Source organism: Dasypus novemcinctus, chromosome 5 (genome assembly GCF_030445035.2).
Source record: "Dasypus novemcinctus isolate mDasNov1 chromosome 5, mDasNov1.1.hap2, whole genome shotgun sequence".
Classification (NCBI taxonomy): Eukaryota; Metazoa; Chordata; class Mammalia; order Cingulata; family Dasypodidae; genus Dasypus; species Dasypus novemcinctus.
Genome location: NC_080677.1, coordinates 137,304,799 through 137,327,987, shown reverse-complemented (window position 1 = coordinate 137,327,987; position 23,189 = coordinate 137,304,799). Strand labels below are relative to the sequence as shown.

The window sequence follows — 23,189 nt, the reverse complement described above, 5'->3', positions numbered from 1 at the left end:
TGAGGGAGTGCTGAGTTCCTATCCAGAGCAGCTTTGACACATTCCTCAATGGAACAACAATAATCCCCCAAGTGCAACAAGGAAGGATGGTTCAATAATGAGCCCTTGATACTGATGACTGTGCTTAGGAGGCTGTGTGCCTGAAATATGAACTACGCCTAGAGCAGGAGGGTGCCCAAGAGTTACCCACTGAGAGCCTCCATGTTGCTCAAATGAGGCCACTCTCTAAGCCAAACTCAGCATGTAAATGCATTACCTTCCCCCCAGCATGGGACATGACTCCTGGAGATAACCCTCCCTGGCGCCAAGGGATTACTACCAATCACTAACTGGTGATGCAACTAGAAAGGGACCTTGAATAAAAGGGTCAACTCAGACCAGCAGAATATCTCAGCCTACAGGTTGGATCAAGTGTTCAAAACTGCTTTTTGACCTTGAATAAAAGGGAGAAATGGCAAACACAAATGAGTGTACAGGGCTAAGAGTCTTCAGAAAAGAGTCGGGAGGTCATCAGAGGGGTTGCACTTATGCACACCTCAGCAGGACCCCAGAGAGAGCCAAAGTAGAAACAACCCTAGGTGCTGGTTCTCCTTAAGGCTATGGAGATCCACAGGGTATATGGTCATGGCAGATGGATTGGGAATTCGGTGCCATGTCGGAGAGCCCTGCTTTGGAATTTGTGCTCCTGAGTGTGATGGAGCTAGACTCAGATGTGACTTCTCTACACATGCCTCTTCTTCACTTTTACTGAACCTGTGGATGGCACTAGGGATGGAGCATACTCAGGGAACTTGAATCTCTGGACTGCCCATGTGCCAGCTGGGCCCTGAGCCTCAGCAGAGTTGCAACTCCTACTTGTCCATTGGACTTACCCAGGTCAGCTAACAGGGAGGTGAAGATGGTCAACCACCACACCAGGGAATCAAGAGTACCTACAACTGCAAGCAACGGAATTGCATCCATCATCCATGTGGAATCTAAGTCCCCTCTTGAACTAGAGGTAGAGTAGACATCACCATCCCAGGGTCCACAGAATGGAGAAAGAGAATATGGATTAGAGTGGATGCACTGATATTCTACTATAAAACTACTGTGACTAGTAATGGAAGAAACTGTAGCATTGAGGTGGAGAAACTGGCCATGGTAGTTGCTGAGGGCAGGGAGAGGGAAGAAGAGATGTGATGTAGGGGCATTCTGGGGATTTAGGGTGGTCCTGAGTGATACTGCAGCATCAAATGTGGACTTTGTATATCCTGCCATAACCCACTGAATGTACTGGGGGAGAGTGTGAACTACAGGGTAAATTATTATATACGTGGTGCAGCAGTGCTCCAAAATGTTTTCACTGCATGCGATGAGTGTGCCACAATGATGAGCGAGGTTGTTACTGTGGGAGGAGTGGGGTGGGGGTTTGCGGGGTATATAGGAAACTCTTATGTTTTTTAATGTAACATTTTTTTGTGATATATATATCTTCAAAATAATACAATTTACAAAAATGATGGTGTGGGGGGGTGGGGAGTGGGTTATATAGGAACCTCTTACGTTTTTTATGTTTTTTTAATGTTTTTTAATGTAACATTCTTTGTGATCTATTAACTTTAATTTAAAAAGTATATAAAATGATTTAAAAAATAAACAGAAAAGAAAAATCCATGAGCCATATAAATAAAATAGATGGAACAAGAGATCAATAAGATAACAGAGGACTTGAATAATACTATAAACCAACTAAAACAAAGATATATATACAGAAAGAACACGCCACCCCAAAGCAGTACATACATTTTTCTCAAATGCACATGGAATATTCTCCAAGATAAACCATATGTTATGTCACAAAACAAGTCTTTAAATAAAATTTAAAAGAATTAAAATCATACAAAATGGGGAAAAGATGTAGCTCAGTGATTGAGTGCCTGCTTCCTATGTACAAGGCTCTGGTTTTAATTCCCAGTAACTCCTTGCATTAGTCACCCTAAGGGGTAATGATGCAAAATCCCATAAATTGGTTGGTTTTTATAGAGGTTATTTATTTGGGGTAGGAGCTTACAGACACCAGGCCATAAAGCATTAGTTACTTCCCCCACCAAAGTCTATTTCCACGTGTTGGAGCAAGATGGCTGCCAACATCTGCGAGGGTTCAGGTTTCCTGGGTTCCTCTGGGCTCAGCCCCTCTCTTTTCTCCTCAACGTCAGCTGTAGACTATGAGGCTCTGTAGACTTTGCCTCTCTCTACAAGGTCAGCTGTAGACTATCAGGTGAACAGCTCTGTTTTTCTTCCTGGGGTTTCTGCCGTGTCTAAGGAGTGTTGACTTCCTGGGGCTCCAGCTTAAGACTTCAGCACCAAACTCTAACATCAAAACTCCAACATCAGAAACCCTCAACTCTGTTCTTTGCATGCCTTTTATCTGTGAGCCCCACCCACCAAAAGGTGGGTGTCACAGCCCTAATGACATGGCCCAATCAAAGCCCTAATCATAACTCAATCATGCCGAGGTACAAATCAGATTACAAACGTAATCCACTATCTATTTTTGGAATTCATAACCATATCAAACTGCTACACCCCTAAAAAGTAAAAAAATAAATTAAAAAAAATTTTATAAAGCATACAAATAATCTTCTGACTACAATGAAATGAAATCAGAAATCCAAACAGAAGGAAAACTGAAAAATTCAAAAATATGTGGAAATTAAGACACACTCTTAAATAACCTAATTAGTCAATGAAGAAATCACAAAGGAAAATAGAAAACACACTGGGACTGACGAAAACTTATGGGATGCAGCAAAGGCAGTACTCAGAGGGAAATGTGTAGCTCTAAATGACTACATTAGAAAAGATTTCAAATGAATAACCCAACTTTACACCTTAAGGAACTAGAAGAAGAGTAAACTAAACAAAAAGATAGCAGAAAGAAGGAAATGATTCAGTGAAGAAAAAATGAAAGAGACAAAAATAAAATAAAAGATCAACAAAACCAAAAAGCTGGTTCTTTGAGATCAATAAAATTGACAAACTTTTAGATAGACTGACAAAGAAAAAAACAGAAGAGTCAAATTACTAAAACCAGAAATAAAAATGGGGATATTACCAATCTTATAGAAATAAAAGAGTAAAGGAATTCAAACAATTGTACACCAGCAAATTAGAAAACCTAGACGAAATGGACAAACTCCTAGACACACATACTATCACAACTGACTCACAAGAAAAAAAATCTGAAAACACCTATAACAAGCAGAAAGATTGAATTTGTAATTACAAACCTCTCAAAAAGGATAAGTCCAGGCCCAGATGACTTCACTGGTGAATGCTATCAAAGGGTTAAAGAAGAATTAACACCAATCCTTCACAAACTCTTGCAAAAGATTCAAAGAGTTGAAGGAACTCTCTAACACATTCTAGGAGGCCAATACCCTGATATCAAATCTTGGCAGATATCACAAGAAAAGAAAAGGACAGACCAATAGCCTTATAAATACTGATGAAGAAATACGCAACAAAACATTAGCAAACCTGGATTAAAATACCCAGGAGCATATTTTAAAAATTATAAAACCATAACCAAGTTAGATTTATCCCAGGAATGCAAAAATAGTTCAACATGTGAAAATCATTTAATATGATACACCACATTAATAGAATGAAGGATTGCCCCAAAGCAATCCACAGATTCAAGATAATTCCTATCAAAATTACAAGTACTATACTTTGCAAAAATAAAAAAGCTGATGCTAAAATTGCTAAGAAAATCTCAAGGGGCCCTGCACAGCAAAAACAATTTTGAAAAATAAGAATAAAGTTAGGGGACTCACACTTCCAGATTGCAAAACTTAAGACAAAGCTACAGAAATCAGAACAAGTATAGACCAATGAAATAAAATTGAAAGTCCAGAAATAAATCCATATACCTATGGTCAATTGATTTTGGGCACAGGTGCAAGATCATGGAATGAGAAAGGAGTAGTCCATTTTACAAATGGTACTAGAACAAGTGGATATCCATATGCAAAAGAATGAAGTTGTGAAGTTGAACTCCTATCTCATAATACATAAAAAGTTAACAGAAAATGCATCAAAATCTAAATAGAGGGGAGCTAAAGTGGTTGAGCACCTATTTCCCATGTACCAGGTCCTGGGTTCATTCCTCAGAACCTCCTGGAAAAAATACCTAAATAGCACTAAATCTATAAACACTTAGAAGATAACATAAGGCCAAATCTTTATGATCTCAGATTTGGCAATGCATTCATAGAGATGGCATTAAAACACAACAACAACAAAAAAAAGTTAATTAGACTTCAATATAAACTTGTCTGCAAGGAAGGATACTATCAAGCAATTGAAAAACCACCACCTAGAGAATGGGAGAAAACATTTACAAATTACATTTCTGAGAAGGGTCTAATATCCAGTGTATATTAAGAACAACAGCCAAAAGACAGACAACACACTTTAAAAATGGGCAAAGGACTCAAAGAGATTTATTTAACGGGTTATTACAAATAGCCAACAAGCAAAAAGGATGCTCAATGTAATTAGTCACTAGGGAAGTGCAAATCAAAATCACAAAGAGGTAACCACTTCTTACTCACTAGGATAGCAGAATTAAGCAAATAAACAAAAAAACAGTTGTGAAGAAACTAGAACTTTCATACACTGCTGGTGGAAATGTAAAATGATGCAACCACAGTTTAGAGCAGGGATTCTTAACCAGGAGTCCACAGACCCTAAAGATTCCAGGGGTCCATAAGTTCAAAATGAAAAAAAAAAAATCAAGCTACCTTTATTTCCTCTGACTTCCAATTAAAATCTAGCATTTCCTTCACTCTACCCAAGAAGCTGCTAATAACCTTAGGCCACAATAATCTTAAAACCAAAATTTGAGGAAGCCCTCACACATTCACCCACTATCCCAGCCCTTTACAAAACGATGTGATCAGTTTTCAGCCATTAAAAACAGTCTAGGACAAGTCCCAAAGTGGGAAACAAAAATATAGGAAGAGAAAAAAGGGGAAAGTCAGGGTATTCTTTTCTCAACTCCCCAATCTCTTGGTTGAACCTAATAAATTAAGTGTGAAAGATATTCTTGAGGGACAAAAAATTAAGTTGCCTCCTAGATATTTATCCAAATGAATTGAAAACATGTCCACACAAAAACTTGCACATGAATGTTTATAGCAGCTTATTCATAATTGTCAAAATTGGAAGCAATTGAAGATGTACTTCAAAATAGGTGGATGGTTAAACAAACTGTGGTACATCCATACAATGGAATTTTATTTAGCAATAAAAAGAAAAAAACTATCACATCATGAAAAGGCATGGAGGAACTTTAAATGCATACTCCTAAGAAAAAGAAGCCAGTTGGACAAAGCTTCATATAGTATGATTCCAACTATACGACAATCTGGAAAACACAAAACTATACAGACAGTAAAAAGGGCAGTGGTTGGGGGGAGGATTTTGAAGAGGTGGAACACAGGGCATTTTTAGGGCAGTAAAACCATTTTCTATGATATTGTAACAGCAGATACAAGACATTATGTATTTTCAAAACCCACAGAACTGTATAACACAGAATGAACCCTAATATGAACTATGAATTTATGAACTTTAGTCAATAACTATGTATCAATATTGGTTCAGCAATTCCAACAAATGTACGTCACTAATGAAAGATGTGGAGAGCCAGTGTAGCTCAGTGGCTGAGTGCTGGCTTCCCACATACAAGGTGCCAGGTTCAAGCCCTGGTACCTCAAAAAAAAAAACAACTAATGAAAGATGTTAGTAACTGGAGAATGGAAGTGGAAGGAGTTTTAAAATGGGAACTCTGTTACTTTCTGCACACTTTTTCTATCAACCTCAAACTGCTCTTAAAGTATATTTAAAAATTGTTGCCACATACATATCAGTATTATTATGGGTTAATAGGGGTTAACACTCAGTAAATTTTACCTGTTGAAGCACTAAAACTTAGATGGGAGAGGGGTAGAGATGAAAACAGGTTGACAAATTGTGGATAAATGTTAAAACTGGATGATGGGTATGTGAAGTTCATTACCTATTCTTTCTACTACTGGGTATGTTTGAAAAACTCCACCTTTAAATTTTCTTTAAATTTTTAACCTAGGAAACAAGTTTATAAGCCCCCATTTCTCTGTTTCCTCACATATAAAATGAGAATAATATCTATGTCAAAAGAAGGTTTTTGTGAATTTTTTATTAAACTATTCACATAGAACATGTTCCCAAAATGCCATGTTTCTGCCTTCATGCTTTTGTTTTCAGTCTCTATACTATATCACTGCTATTTTCTCTGCTATTAGTAAGAAAGGTTATCTATCAGTCCCTTATCCTTCTCATTTGCCTAAGATAACAGCTTACTAGAACTTTAAAGAGTGGGAAGCGGATTTGGCCCAACGGATAGGGCATCCATCTACCACATGGGAGGCCCAAGGTTCAAACCCAGGGCCTCCTGACCCATGTAATGAGATGGCCCATGCACAGTGCTGATGCATGTAAGGAGTACCGTGCCATGCAGGGGTGTCCCCCACACAGGGGAGCCCCATGCGCAAGGAGTGCACCCCATAAGGAGAGCCACCCAGCACGAAAGAAGTGCAGCCTGCCCAGGAGTGGCACCGCACACATGGAGAGCTGACGTCGCAAGATAACACAAAAAAACAAGACACAGATCCCCAGTGCCACTGACAAGAATACAAGCAGACACAGAAGAACACAAAGAATGGACACAGCATGCAGACAACTGTGGGGGGGTGGGGGGAGGAGAAAAATAAAAAATAAATCTTTTTAAAAAAAAAAGAACTTTAAGAGTGAGCTGCCTTTCAGTGACAGCCTGAGCAAACACTCCCATACTACCTACATTTTGAGAGATCTATAGTTTGGCTACCAGGGATTCCATTAGTTTCTGGTTACATTCTGGATAGCTAAGATCCATTTATTCAGCAACCATTTATTACTTACTGTACAGAAGGTCAATATTTTTCACACTGACAATCTTGAAATTTTAGTGACCTAATATCAATTTAGGTCAAAACCAACCTATTATTGCAATGAAATCTAAAAGGAAACATCACACTACATGGCACATGGTATGTACTAGTGTATTTGTAATGCTTTTTTCTTACTTTTATGTGTGTGTACTAAATCACAATGCTGACCAGATTACTTACTGTGGATTACAGTCAAAAAGAGTTTGAAAGCCACTAGGCTATGGAATATATTAAATTGAGTTCCCAAATAAGCAACCTGTAGATAAACGAGGTATACTAAACAAATGTAACTATTTCTATAACTTAACATGACTTAGTCATTTTTGCAAATATGGAATTTGCAAACATAACTTGAGATAAAATTCTGTATATTTTTTCAGATTAATAAAGAAAACATTTCATTCTTTAATTTATTTATTCACCAAGTGTTTACTGAGTACATACTATGTGCCAGGCACTGGGAATACATGATAAAACAGACATGCAGCATTCCTGTCCTAATTAGGCTTACAGGCTAGTGGGGAGACAAAGGAAAAAACAAGTAAATAACTAAATAAAATTTAAAAGTGGATTAAGCACTCTGAAGAAAACAAGTTTGCTAGAGAATAACGCACTTCTGCAAATAAGCAGAAGATGGATGCTCTTCCAATAGAATGAATACTCAAGAAAGACCTCCATGAGAATCCTAAGACCTGATCAATGAGGAGTCAGTTCTGGCTAGACTGAGAGCAGAAGCAGTCCTTGTAAAGGAGCTCAGGTAGCACTCACACTTGTTGGAGAGGAAGGCAGGAGGCAAGTCTTATAGAACTCATGTAAGTTGGTAAGGGCTTTGGTTTTAGCCTAAGTGCTATGGGAAATCAGACACCTGTGACAAAACCGAAGTTAAAACCAAAACAGCAAGGATAAGCCTACCTAATTTTCTAAACAGTAATTCCAAACTTTTGCCTCAAAATCATTGAGACCATCTCCCCCCCCAAAAAAAGTTTTTCTTAATGCGGATTATATTTATGGATATTTACCATACTAGAAATTAAAATGATAATTTCTTAAAAAAAATACACAAGCACACATTCCATTAGCCATCAGTGCAATGATGTCCTCACAGGCATATAGCCTCTGGAAAACTCCACTGTACACTAGCAAAAGAAGAAAAGTTAAAAATGTAAATAATGTCTTAGTATCATTAAAGAAAATAGTTTGGCCCAGAGGTCGCCAACTACACTTTGCAAACACGTGCTCTAAAATACATTGTAATTTTAACCCCCATAAAGTAATCAAGTATGGTAAACCTTATATTTTCAAAATTTAACTAGAAAAGCACAGCTCTAACATGCAGAAAAACATGTTTCAATTAAAACAGAAAAGTGGCATGATCCAAATCATATTGCCAGAAACACCGCTCCTGCATTTAGTCTCTGTTGTTTTATTTTTCCATTTTGCCATACAAATGTTTTGATATTTGAGCCAAAATCCTTAATTAGGATTACTGCAAAGTACCCAAATGTGTAAACATTATTAAAGAATTACGTAGTTTACGCTAGAATGAGTTTTTAAGTCTCAAAAATGACAATCACCTCAAATGCTTTTGTCATGCATACTTTACCATCTTTTAACAAGGTTTTTAGAACAGTTATGAAAAAAGTCACTTTCAAGTATCCCGTCTTTCCATACGATAATTTTTTAAAACTCAACAAAATTTGATTTTACCAGAAAGCGATTTTACCTGCAATTTGTTTGAGATATATATGCACTCTATCAAAATCACTTATGCTTGCAAAACAAGAGAGTACCCAAACGAACTGACTCGGTATCTTAAATCTTTTTTGTGCCTTTTAAGATGATACTGATAAGGAAACGCTGGAAGATTTTTATTAGACAAAAATGAGTTAATGTAAAAATAGACGAATTAATTGACACTATTTTTTAAGAATTTTATTTCCAGAATGCCGTACCGTTATACATTCCATCACAAGGGTGAACCTTTTAGTTTTCTTTTGTAATGGGCTTGAAATCAATCTGAAATTGTCAAGATGGCCCAAAAGTCTTAATCTACAGCGATTCTACCCGCTATCCCTTGACACTTTAAGACTGGGGGCGCTCTCCTTCCCTAGGACACAGGGCCAGGTACGTCTCTTAATACCCGCCAGCACTTAAAATGGCCTTAACACTTTATGCAGATTCAAAAGTAGAGGAGAAAACAGAAGTTCAAGGATAACTGCGATCTGTACAACGGAAAGGAGGAAAAGCTAGAAGGGGAGAATGACAACAGAGTGGAGGGGAAAAGAGAACCGCACGAGCCAGACACAAAGAGTCTGAGCCAGGGACAGCTCCCCTTTTTCAAATTGGAAAGGCCCTCCACTCTAGCACTCCAGCTCCTCTGCAATTCCAGTCGCTGTCTTCCAGTGCCGGGCTATTTTACGTACCTCCAGCTCCAGCTCCTCCGCCTGCTCCCAGGGCGGCCGCCATGGCTCCTGCTGGGATTGGCCTTCAACCTCGCCCTACCAAACCAGCTGGCGGGCAGACGGGCCTGGTCCGGGGACCAGAGAAAGGTGGAAGAGGATGGGGTAGGGGAGGGGATTGTGGGCGAGGACCGGGTGGGAGGGGGAGGAGAGAGGAGAGGCCGGGCGGTTTGTCGTCCACACCGGCCCCTTCTCCTCCGCAGGAAAAAAAAACAACAAACTATCTCAACATGGCCGCTAGTTTGACTCCCGCCCCCGCCGCAATGCACGCTGGGATAAGGGAGGTCTGGAGGCGGACGGGCACGCGCGCGCGCCTTTGAAGCGCCTAAAAGGCAACCTCAAAGGGCGACGGAACGGAAGCCGTCCCTGGGTTGTGATCGTTGGGAGGATCTTTTCCACTTCCCCCAAGGCGGTAGAAGCTCGAGTCCGTTTCCAAGCGAGGAAGGAGGAGGAAAATTTGGTGTTTATTATAGGTTTTCTTCCACTCCGCTCCTGAAAAATCAACTATTTAAAGAACTGGAAAAGGGGACGGCTGCTCGCCGTTGTCTCATTCAGAGGTTCTGTCGTAAGCCTCTTTGCAGCAGTTGGTGCCGAGCTTTCCGGCTGGCATTTCTCCCTTTGGGAATGGGGGAAGTGGGCCCTGTGTTTTGCAGTGGAGTACAGTATGTTTAATATCTGCCTTTGAATAGTCGTGGGGAAGGTAGAAGTGAAAATAACTACGGTCGTGTATGCCGAATATGTATGCAATGAAAGAGAGGGAAGGGAGCTAACAATTGAGGACGTATTTCCTCAAAGTGGAATCCGTATATCACCCATATCAAAATTAGCATGCATGTGTATAAATTAATGCAAAATTCCTTACCCTGTCCGCAGAGACTTGGTGAGAGCTGCTAACCTGTATATTAATCGAATCCCGTAGTTGAATCTAAAGTGAATTTACTGAGGACTCACTATTACCTCACCTTTTAGTCAATCACTGAGGGTAAAATGTGAACAAGACAGACAACCTGCCTTCGTCTTTGAATTTTTGCAGAAAGAGAAATGTTAAAAAACGAGAAATCAATAAATGACAAAGTAAACGGTACTGGGTTATATAAGACAGCGATCATGTGCCAAAGAAGTTTCTCTTAGTTGTTGCAGTTGATCTGTGTGTGTGTGAATATAATTAGGTTTTTAAGTACAAGACACAAATGCTGATTCGGTAACAATTTCTGAGGACTATGGAGAAAGGAAGGGGTCATTATAGAGAAGGCCAAGCAAAGGCTCTGAGATAGCAAATGATTTGATATGAGAACTGCAGTGTTTGTGGTGCTAGAGTGTAAGGTGAGGAAGATGCTCAGTAAGCAATAGGGAAAGCAAATGTGGCTCAGATGATTGGGCTTCTGTCTACCATATGGGAGGACCTGGTTCAATCCCTGGAGGCTCCTGGTGAAAAACAAATACAAAGTGTACCTGCACTGGTGAGCCAGTGCCCGTGCAGCAAGCCGAGTGCCTGCATGGTGAACTAAGTACCCACGCAAGTGCCCATGTGGTGAGCCAGTGCCCGCATGGCAAGCCAGTTCTGCTTGGTGAGCCAAATGCCCACGTGGTGAGTAGAGTGCCTGCACAAGTGCCTCCACAAGTGCCCATGTGGCAAGCCAGTGCCAGCATGTTGAGCCAGTGCCCATGCAGTGAACTAGTGCCCGCACAAGTGAGTCACGCAGCAAGATGATGATGCAACAAAAACAGGAAGGAGAGAGTCAAAGAGAAGCACAGCAGAGACCAGGAACTTAGGTGGCACAATTGACAGGGAACCTCTCTCAACATCACAGGTCCCCAGGATCGAATTCTAGTAAATCCTAGAGGAGAAAGATGAGAAGACAAAAGAGAGAAATAGATACAGAAGATCACACAACAAATGGACACAGACAGCAGAAACAGGGTGGGGGAGGGGGAGGAGAAGAAAAAAATAAGCAATAAGGCTGGAAAGGTATGTAAGGACAAGAATACATTAAGAATTTTTGTATATTTTTCTGAAGCTAAAGGGAGCATTGAAAGATTTGGGGTTTTTTGTTTGTTTACAGACTTATTTATTTATTTCACTCCTCCTCCTCCCATTGTCTGCTCTCCGTGTCCATTCACTGTGTGTTCTGTGTCTGCTGTATTCTTATTAGGCGGCTCTGGGAACCAATCCTGGGGCATTCTGGAGTGGGAGAGAGACGATCATTCTCTTGCATCACCTCAGCTCCCTGGTCTGCTGTGTCTCTCATTGTCTCTTCTCTGTGTCTCTTTTTGTTTCATCTTGCTGCATCAGCTCTCCACGTGGGCTAGCACTCCTGCGTAGGGCAGCACTCCACATGGGCCAGCTCACTACACAGGCCAGCTTGCCTTCACCAAGAGGCCCTGAGTATTGAACCCTGGACCTCCTATATGGTAGATGGGAGCCCAATTGCTTGTTTTGCAGAAAAATAATTTTGACAACCATGTAGAAGATGACCAGCCTGAAAAAAGTATGAAACTGAAGGCATGGACACCAGTTAGTAAGCAGTTGCAACAGTCCATACAGGAGATGGATTAGTGGATGGATAATGTGATAGATTTGTAATGAAACAAGCATAATGAAACATTAATGGTAGAATCTTGGTGGCTCAAAGAATGTTTATTATAAAATTCTTTAAACTTCTATGTATGTTTGAAATATTTCATGATAAAATGTTAGGAAAAATATACATTCTTGGATTAATAACTAAGGTAAATAATACACTCATCTAAAACATAATAAAAACAAAATTGACTTTTTACCAGAAACTTTTTTTTTAATTAATAGCTTAAAAGTTAACCACACGAGCCAAATCTCTCTCTCTACCTAGAGGATCCTGCATCAAATCTCAATGCGTATTTCCACCCTTCTCTCTCATTTCTCATCAAGCTCTGTTCTTTTCCTCCATTTCCCAATAAATTCTTTTTACTGGCCTAACTAAAAATTTTAAGAAATTTCTTTTGATTCAGCCTTGGGAAATTACTACAGAAACAAGAACCTTGAGAGCAACCTCATTGACTAAATCTCTGTTAACACATGCAGATTTAAATGACTTCAACTCCTAATATCTTTTCACTACTTTTGGAGGATGAAAGGCCTAAAGCAGAGGATGTTTTTCAGGATGGTTTCAGGGGTGATCTTGGGGAGGATGCTTCAAAAAAACAAATTCACGATGATGAAACAATCTTATAGAGACATAGTTTGTGGCCATCTTATACATGAGAAAAGACATCTATATTGGTTATGAACCACCTGTGGTAGATTGAATTATGCCCACCACAAAGACATGCTCAAGACCTAATTCCTGTTCCTGTGGGTGTGAACTCATTTGTAAATAGAATCTTCAAAGATCCATTTGGAAGAGACTGAACTGAATTATGGTGGGCCTAAATCCAGTGTGACTGAAGTCCTTAAAAGCAGTGGAAATACGGATGCAGTCAGTCAGTAGAAGCTGGAGGAAGAGACATCATCTGATGGAGGCAGAATTGAGAACACCACAGACTTCAGAGAAAGCCTTATCCTGTCAATACTTTAAATTTGGAATTCTTGCCTCTAAAAATTGAGACAATAAATTCTAATTGTTTAAAGTCACCTAAAACTGAACTTCTTTAGCACAAAAGTCTCTACACTTTTTTTTATCAAACACTCATTAGAAAAACTTCTGAGCATGGCTACCCAAAATTTGAAGACCTCCTGGTAAATTACAAACCTCTCTTGGTTCTCTATGGGTAAAATGCAGATGGAGCTGCAACCCATGCCCAAGCACAACTCATTCACACCAGCGTCAATCAGATTCTTTTTTTTTTTTAAAGATTTATTTATTTATTTCTCTCCCCTTCCGCCCCCACCCTGGTTGTCTGTTCTCTGTGTCTATTTGCTGCATCTTCTTTGTCCGCTTCTGTTGTTGTCAGCGGCACGGGAATCTGTGTTTCTTTTTGTTGCATCATCTTTTGACAGCTTTCCGTGTGTGTGGCACCATTCTTGGGCAGGCTGCACTTTCTTTTGCACTGGGAGGCTCTCTTACGTGTGGGGTTCCCCTACACGGGGACAACCCTGCATGGCAGGGCACTCCTTGTGCACATCAGCACTGCGCATGGGCCAGCTCCACATGGGTCAAGGAGGCCTGGGGTTTGAACCGCAGACCTCCCATGTGGTAGACGGACACCCTAACCACTGGGCCAAGTCCACCGTCCGTCAATCAGGTTCTTGACCTGAGCTGCCATCATCACATTCCCACCAATCACCCAGAGGTGGGGATACTTCTGCTTGATGTGGTCGACCATGGCAATCTGATATACTCAGCTCCCTTGGGAGGAGTCCAACACGATGATGTTGGCACCCGCCTGGGGAGAGCAGGTCCAGATGGTATTTTTCATCTTCGTGGGTGCCCACCTCCACCCTGCACAGTAGCAGCTTGTGGAAATCCTTGGAGGCCGGAGGGTAGTCCCAGTTCTTCTTCAGGTCAGAGCAGGCAATGATGGCTACCAACTCGCCATGGTCGTTTACATTAGTCAATTTCCCTTTCTTGCTGTGCTAAAGGATCTCATTTGCCTCCTTCCACCTCATGCTTCCTGGAGACACCACAGTGCATTCCGCAGCATTGTCACCTCGCTAAGGAAGGTGGTGTGGTCCTTCTTGGTGAGGAAGTCAATATCTCAGATGGTGACAACGCCCACCAGCTTCCTGCCATTGGTGCCTGTCTCCACGATAACGATGCCGGGAAAGCTGTGACGGATCTTGGCCTCCAGCATGTCGCCCACGGTGTGTGAGGGAGGGGCTCAGCACCACGGGGTCCATGATGAAGCCCTGATCAAACTTCTTGACCTTCTGAACTTCACTGGCCTGGAATTCTGGGGTGCAACTGTGGTGAATGAAACCAATACCTCCCATCAGAGCCATCACAATGGTCATATCAGCCTCTGTCACAGTGTCCATGGGGGAGAAGATCAGCAGCATCTTCAGAGTGATCTTCCAAGTCATGGCTGAATTCAGGTCCTGGGGTTGGAGGCAAAGTCTTTGTGAAGGTTTTTGTCATTCGCACAACAAACATGTACCAGGCTCCTAAATGTATCAGCACTAGGCTAGGCCCTGGAGATATAGCGGTAAATGAGGTAGATGTGGTCTTGCTAGCTACAATGGCTCTTACATTCTAATTGGAAAGAAAAATGATAAACACGAAATCCATATACAAGAGGATCAGGATAAAGGCTACAAAGAAAAAAAAATTAAGGCCAAGTGATCTTCCAGAGGTGGTGGTCAGGGTGGTCTGGGGGGTGACAAGTGAGAGCCAATCAAATGTAGATCTGAGGGATACCCTCCTGGCAAAGGGAGCTTGCACACGGAGACCTAGATGTGGGGGAAAACATAGCGTATTTAAGAGAGAAAAGGAAGGCCAGTTGAATGGAGTGAAGGGAGACAGGCAGGAGCTGTGGAGGGGTGAGAAGCAGGCAGGGGACCAGAAGGTATGGCCTTGAAGGCCACAGAGAGGAGCTTAGATTCTATTCTGAGATGACAAGCCTGGGGAGAGGAGAGACACAATGACTTAGGTTTTACAAAGGTCCGTTGGGCTCCTATTGGAGAATGAATGGATTAAAGGTGAGAAGGGCTGAGGCTCAAGGGAGAGGTCAGGTCTGCAAATAGACTTTGTAAAGCCAGATCGTGGGCCCCTCTGAGATGCAGCTCAATATTTGTGGAGTCTATCCCCCAAAACGGTCACACATAGACTTTGGTATATAATTTTTGGAAGTTTGTAGGTCCCTGAGTTCCATTCACAGACCTCGGTTCAGAAGCCTGGCCCTATAATCTAGAAAACTTAACCTTCTTCTCTCCTTTCATTCCACAGGAGAGGCACCACGGTCTTGCTGACCAAGGCCCACAGGACAAGGAGACCCTTGATGGCCAGGCAGGGTTCATTTCCTCCCTTTCTTCCTAGAATCCAGCCCAAGACCTAGCACAGTCAGAGTGCTGAGTAAACTTTGGTGAACTGAGCAGCTGAAACAAAAAGGCTTCCCAGTTACTGTCAAAAGGGAACCATCCAGAATAACCCAAATTTCCCCCTAAAAATCTGCCTGAGTCGGCACTGGCTACACATGGCTAGATGTGAGCTTCCCCAACATGCAGGAGATCCAGGCACACTCAGGCCCTCTGGCCCTTCGTGAGAATAAAAATCATGATAACAACAGAAAAGAAATCAACTATTTTTTAAAACAGACATGCAATCATCATCAGCTAATCTAACTTTTTCTTGAAATGCCTTAATACCTGTCAGCATCACCCTCTTGGCTTCTGTGAGTGTATCACGTATTAATTGCAGAAAGGAAATTATTCGTTCATTTGGCTCCTTGCTGGCCCCTTTCTATAAAGCCAAATGCCAGACCCTTATATATAGCCCAAACCTAATCCCTTCAAATTTTTCTGCTAGTTCTTATTCATTGTGGTTCAACGTTTGCGTAATGTTAATGACTTCTACCACTTCCTCCTTGCTCAGAGGTTCAAACAAAACCCATCCTTTTGGTCTATCATGATGAGGCAGCCACTCCCACGCCCACCCAGTTCCAGGGGCCTGGAGAACCTCCCACCTCTCCCCCCTGCATGCTGCGTCAATGATGCAGGCTCTCTGGCCCTGTGCCAGGCCCAGCCCTCAGCAGCCCCCTGAACCCCCACAGCTGCCTCTGCCCCATTAAGCATGACCCATAGCACTGTGCCAGCTTCCCCAGTGACAATAAAATCTATGTCCAATGCACTCCCAAGAAAAGTCTCTCTCGCACCCTGCCCTCTGGCATGAAGCTAGCTTCTTCCAAACATACACAGCCCGCTCCCCACTATTCTTTTTTTTTAAGATTTATTTATTCCCCCCACCCCCGCCCTCCTGTTTTTGCTGTCTGTGTCCATTCACTGTGTGATCTTCTGTACCTATTTCTTTTTTTGTCTTCTGTTCTCCTCTAGGATTCAATCCTGGGGACCTCTGATGTGGAAAGAGGTTCCCTGTCAGCTGCGCTTCATCTTGACTTTCCCCTTTGTCTCTCTTTTGTTGCAGCCCCAACATTCCCGTAAGCCAAAGCCTAATTCAGAGCAAGGCCCTAACTTTCTTTAATAATAGGAAAGCTGAGAGAGATGAGGGACCTGCAGAAGAAAAGATGGAAGCTAACAGAAGTTGGTTCATGAGGTTTAAGGAAAGAAGCCATCTCTATAACATAAAAGTGCAAGGTGAAACAGCAGCTGCTGATGTAGAAGCTGTGGCAAATTATTCAGAAGATCTAGTTAAAAGACTGATGCATGAGGGCTATGGAGACACCCAGGTCCTATGGTCATGACAGATGGCTCTGGGGTTCAGTGCCTTGTCAGTGGGCCCTACTTTGGAATTCGTGCACCTGAGTGTGATGGAGTTGGACTCAGATGTGACCTATCTATGCATGCATCTTCTGTCACTTTTACTGAACCTGCGGTTGGCACTGGGGTTGGTTGTATGCTCAGGAGACTTAAATCTCTGAATTGTCTATGTTCCAGCTGGTTCCTGAGCCTCAGCAGAGTTGCAACACCTACTCTCCAGTTTGTTGGACTTACCAGGGTCAGCTAACAGGGAGGTGAGGATGGTCAACCACCACACCAGGGAACTGAGAGAGTCTACAGCTGCAAGCAGGAGAATTCCATTCATCAGCCATGTGGGATCTAAGCCCATCCCTTGATTTAAAGGTAGAGTGGACATCGCCGTCCCAGGGTCCTCAGGATGGAGGAATAAAATATGGATTAGAGTGGACTACTGGTATTCTACTATAGAATTATTGTGACTCTAACAATGGAAAATATTATATCACTGATGTGGAGACAGTGGCCATGGAAGTTGCTGAAGGCAGGGAGAGGGAAAAAGAGGTGTGATATGGGGACATTTTCAGGACTTGGAGTTGTCCTGAATGATATTGCAGGGGCAAATGCAGGACATTATATATCCTGCTATAGCCAACTGAATGGACTGGGAGAGAGTGTAAACTACAACATAAACTATAATTCATGCTGTGTAGCAATGCTCCAAAATGTACTCATCAAATGCAATGAATGTACACAGTAATGAAAGAAGTTGTAGATGTGGGAGGAGTGGGGGATTTGGGGAGTGGGGTATATGGGAACCTCTTATATTTTTTAATGTAACATTTTGTGTGATCTTTTTGTCTTTTTAAAAAAATTTTTAAAAAGAATTGATACAGGTGGCAAACCAGAGATTTTCAGTGTAGACAAAACAGCTTTCTGTTGAAAGAAGATGCTACCTAGCACTTTCATAGCTAGAGAAGAGAAGTCAATACCTGCTTTCAAATCTTCAAAGGTTAGGCTGATTCTCTTGTTAAGGGCTAATGCAGCTGGTGACTTTAAGGCAACAAAACAAGGATATCTGCTATCACCACTTCTATTCTACATTGTATCTGAGGTCCCAGCCAGCACCATAAGACAAGAAAAATAAATTAAAAACCTATAGTTTGGAAAGTAAAAAATAAACCTATTTGTGCTCACATTTAACATTAGAGTGCACATAAAAAAATCATAAGTAATCCTCAAAAGAGAAATCTGTGAGAACTAATGAAGTGAATTAAGCAATATAAGTAGGATAAAAAATTATTTTCAAAAATCAATTCTATTACTATCTAATAGCAAAAAAAAATAGAACAGTGAAATTTAAAAATGTTATTTATAATACATCTAAAAACATGAAATACTTAAATTTAGTAAAAGATATTCAAGGCCCATATATAATAAACCTCAAAGAATTTCTGCCAGAAATCAAAAGATACCTAAGGAAATGGAAAGACAGTCTATGCTTAATGATTGGAAGACTCAATGGTGTTATTCCCCCCATTAATAAGTGATCAGTTATCAACAATCAATCGATGGTGTCCTGATAAAACTGTCAGCAGGCTTTCATAAAGAAATTAATAGACTGATTCTAAAATTTTTGGAAATGCAAGGAACCTAGAATAACCAAAACAATTTTTCAAAAGAAAAACAAATTTGAGTACCTTATACTAGCTGATTTCAAGAATGGCTATAAAGTTGCAGTAATCAGTACAGTGAGTAACAACTAGGACAGACATATACATTGGTGGAAAAAAAATATGAATTTCATGAATAAACTTACACATATATGTTCAGTTCATTTTTAATAAAGGCATAAAAGTAATTCAATGGAAAAAGGAAAGTTCTATAGATGATGTGGAACAACTGAATATCCATATAGAAAAAAATAAAACACTGCCCTTACCTCGTACCCTATGCAAATATCAACATCAAATGGATTGGACGCCTACATGTAAAGATTTATACTATAAATTTCTGAAAGAAAATATAAGTAAAAATTTGTGGAACATTTGGGTTGGCAAAGATTTTTTAAAACAGAATAGAAAATGACAAACTTTTACTTCCAGTAAAAAGACAGAGTTTGTCAGATGGGATTTTTTAAACCTCCACTTACATGCTATTTATAAGAGACACATTTAAAACGTAAGGATTCAGATAAGTGGAAGCAAAGTGGAAGCTGCTCAGATGCCCCTTCAGACCTGATGGTCTTATTCTCCTGATTCCTGAGAGGGCTGCCACATGGAAGTTTTCAGCTGTCACTTTTCTGTGGGTATTGGCCTTAGGTGAAAATAACCACCTCCCCTTAAATTCCCCCTTCCTGGGTGTAGCAGTTTGGCATTATGAATTCCAAAACTGAATATTGGATTATGTTTGTAAACTGGTTTGTTCCTCTGGGTATGTTACCCTTTGATTAATTAAATTCAGAGGTTTCACTTTTTCTTGATTAAATTATGATCAGGGCTTTGATTGGGTCCCCATGGAGCGTGGGGACTCACAGAAAAAACTATATGGCAAAGGAGTTAGTTGGAGTTTTTGATGCTGGAGCCCTGGGAAGTAAATACAGAGGAGAAGAACACAGAGCAATAGAGATGGCTCCATAGACACAGCAGAGGCCCTGGGAAGAGAGAGAGAGTGACAGTCTACAGCTGACCTTGTGGAGAAAACACAGCTCCTGAGCCCAGAGAGAAACAAGCCCTGGGAGAGAGATAAGACTTATCCCAGCCTACAGCTGATATTGGAAGAAGCTGGGACCACAGAGCCTTAAGAGGAAGAGGGAGGCTGAACCCTTGCAGACATCAGCAGCCATCTTGATCCAGCACGTGGCAACAGACTTTGGTGAGGGAAGTAACTTCTGCTTTATGGCCAGGTAACTGTAAGCTTCTATCCCAAATAAATACCCTTTATAAAAACCAACCAATTTCTGATATTTTGCATCAGCACCCCTTGGGCGGACTAATACACTGGGCAACCTGCATTCAAAGACTGGTCAGGGGAAGTGGATAGGCTCAACTGATAGGGTGTCTGCATCACATGGAAGGTCCAGGGCTCAAACCCAGAGCCTCCTGACCCGTGTGGTAAAGCTGGGCCACTCGCAGTGCTGATGTACCAAAGGAGTGCCGTGCCATGCAGGGGTGTCCCCTGCATGGGGGAGCCCCACGCACAAGGAGTATGCCCTGTAAAAAGAGCCACCCTGTGCAAAAAAAGTGCAGCCTGCCCAGGAGTGGTGCCACACACACGGAGAGCTAGCACAGCAAGATGATGCAACAAAAAGAGACACAGATTCCCGCTACCACTGACAAAGAATACAAGCGGACACAGAAGAACACACAGTGAATGGATACAGAGAGCAGACAACTGGGGCGGGAGGCGGGAAGGTGGGCAGGGAAGGGGAGAGAAATAAATAAAAAATAAATCTTTAATAAATAATTGAAAAATTTAAAAAAACAAAGACTGGTCACTACCTGCATTCAAAGGCTGGTCAATTGAAGACCCAGCCTCCAGGTTCCAACTTGGGACAACTCTGAAGGTTCATCTCATCTTCAGAATTCTATGTAGGATCATCTGAGGTCTTTGTTGAGACTTCATTGCAACCAAACTCCTCCCTCTCCCCAGTAATATTCCTAATATCCACAGACACGCCCTGTGACCATCCCACCCTCACCTACCACCCTTTCCCCACCTCTTGCTTTTTATTTCTGTGCAGATGGTTGGCATGTTTTTATTTCTCAAGAGACTTTAGGCACCTTGGGGGGGACATGAAATCTTACCAACCCAAGCTGCTTGCCAGGGCACAGGGGTTGCTTGATGAATGCTTTTTGCTCACAGGCAGTAGACCCCTGCCCCCTGAGGAATGCAAAAATCCAATTGCTTGGGCAGCACAAGATTCCCTCATCTCTGATGTGAAGTGTGGTGAGCAGAGCTGCAACCTTCTTGGGGGACCAGTGAAGATAGGTTCCCTTCCCTGTTCTTTTGCACCCTTTGTGTTGTGTGAATAATAAAGTGACCATTTGCTGAAAGTCCCTGTTGTGCCTGAGCCTATGTTCCCATGATGCTCTGTTCAGCAACTTGCACCACAATTCCTTTCCCTTTCTCCCAATTGCTGATCCTAGGAGCACTCCCAGATAAACTCCCTACATACTAATCTCTGTCTCAACCTCTGCCTCCCATTGAAACAAAATTGCAACCAAAATATAGCTGGGGTAAATGGAAGTACTACACAATGATAAAAGATTTGATGCAGCAGGAGGTATAATAATTCTGAAATTTTTTTCACCTAAATAAATAGCCTTTAAAATTTATCATGTAAAAATTTTTAGAATTATGTAGAGGAACTACATAGATCCCTGTCATTGTGGGAGACTTCAAATCTTCAAATCACATCTCTTTGTAATTGATAGGTCAAACAAAAAATATAAATAAAAAATTAAAAAGATATGGAAGAATTGAACACTACCATTAAAATTTGATTTACTGGACATACATAGAAACATCACCCAATAAGTAGAGAATACACATTCTTTTCAAGCACCTGTGAAAAAATTTACCATATATCAAGCCATAAAGCAAGTACTGTATTTCAAAGAATATGTATCATGAAGACCACACACAGTCTTTAATCATATTGGAATTAAATTAAAAATCAACAGCAAAGGATAAAACAAATCCCCATATGTTTGGAAATTAAGAAACATTTCTAAATCTTACGAATAAAGAAGAAATCATGCAGAAATAAAAAGTACTTAGAGCTAAGTGATAATGAAAACTTTACACATAGGATATAGAATATTTGGAAGAACATGTATACCTTTAAATGCTTAAATAAATAAATGGAAATAGTAAATAAAACGAGCTAGGCATTCCAACAGGCATTCCAACCCCCCCCCCATAAAAAAAAACACAAAAAAACAAAAGGCAGGAGATAATAAAGTTAAAAGAAAAATTAATAAAAAATAAAACAAAGATATAATAGAATCAACAATCATAAGCTAGTTCTTCGAAAGACTAATAAAATGGACAAATCTCTACTGAGATTCATCAAGAGAAAAAAGAAAATACACAAGCAAAATCAGGAGTGTAAAAGGTATTTTTAACTATAGATGCAGCAGGAACTTAAAATGAAAAATAGAATATGAAAAGTTACATCAATTGTGGCAGTTTTAGATTTGTGAATCCCAAAAAGAGAAATATTATGTTTGTACATTCATCTATGTCCTTTGATTGCATTAAATTCAAGGGCCTTGATAAGATCGCTTTAGGGCTTTTGATTAGACTTGTAAGTGAGGTGTGACTCAGGTTGAGTCCCAGCCCCCTTGGAGGGTCAGATATAAAAGGATTCACACAAACAGACAACAGAGGAGAAAGGGAGCTGGCATATTTGATTCTGCAATGTGTGAGAGAGAAGATTGCTTGAGCACAAAGCCCTCAAGAGGCTTGGCCCATGGAGAAGCTCAAGAGGAGACCAGCCCTGAAATATGCCTGATAGCTTACAGATGAATTTGTGGAGAGTGGAATAGCCCAGCCTGATATAAAAGGCCTGGAAAGAGACAAGCCCTATGCCTGGTTGCTCAAAGCTGAGCTCCACTAGACAGTAGATTCTAGAGGGGAAGGCAGAGACTGGCGGATATCTTGCTTCATCATGTGGCAACAGCACCAGGATCAACAGTAGCTGACTTGGTGAGAAAGCACCCCTTATGGTGCCTTGAGTTGGATTTTTCACGGCCTTGGAACTGTGAGCTTTACCCCAAATAAACACCCTTTATAAAAGCCAACACATTTCTGGTACTTCGCATAAGTAGCCCTTTGGCAAACTAAAACACCAATAAATTAGGAAACTAGGAAGAAATAGAAATTCCTAGAGAAATACAATTTAACCAACTGCCTCAAGAAAAAAATATATAAAGCTTACCTAAATCTTAAAAACTTAACAAATTTAAACCAATATTTAGAAATATTCCCACTATGAAAGTACCCATCCTAAGAAGTTTTATATGTAATATCAAATATTCAATAAACTGGTCCAGTTTTATGCACTTTTCAAGAATCTAGAAAAATATCACATAACAAAAACAAACAAGAAAGAAAATTTAGAAGCAAATCTCATTCATAAACTTAGATGCAAAAATTTACACTATTAAGCAATATATAAATATATAATACACAACGTAGATTGTATATTACATACTATACAATAATACATCATGGGGAAGTGGCTGTGGCTCAATCATTTGGGCTCCCGGGGTTCATGTCCTGGGGTCTCACTGTGGAGAGCCACCCAACTCGCAAGCACCGGGGAGTGCCAACTCAGTAAGGTGACACAACAAAAAGGGAGAAAGACAAAAATGCAGAGGA

The 23,189-nt window shown here is 40.9% G+C and overlaps 1 protein-coding gene and 1 pseudogene across 10 annotated transcripts in view; both read right to left on the bottom strand.

The window, feature by feature from the left end:
- RBM33 (RNA binding motif protein 33) overlaps positions 1-9,755 on the bottom strand; it is a 181,701-nt gene extending 171,946 nt beyond the window's left edge. For all 10 annotated transcript variants that reach the window (XM_058297600.2, XM_058297601.2, XM_058297607.2 and 7 more), the window contains exon 1: positions 9,443-9,755. In XM_058297600.2, the coding sequence (XP_058153583.1) occupies positions 9,443-9,485 (43 nt within the window). In that variant the 5' untranslated portion in view covers positions 9,486-9,755. The remainder of the gene's footprint in view (positions 1-9,442) is intronic.
- LOC101445763 (inosine-5'-monophosphate dehydrogenase 1-like) lies at positions 9,716-17,202 on the bottom strand (annotated as a pseudogene).
- Positions 17,203-23,189: the final 5,987 nt, after the last annotated feature.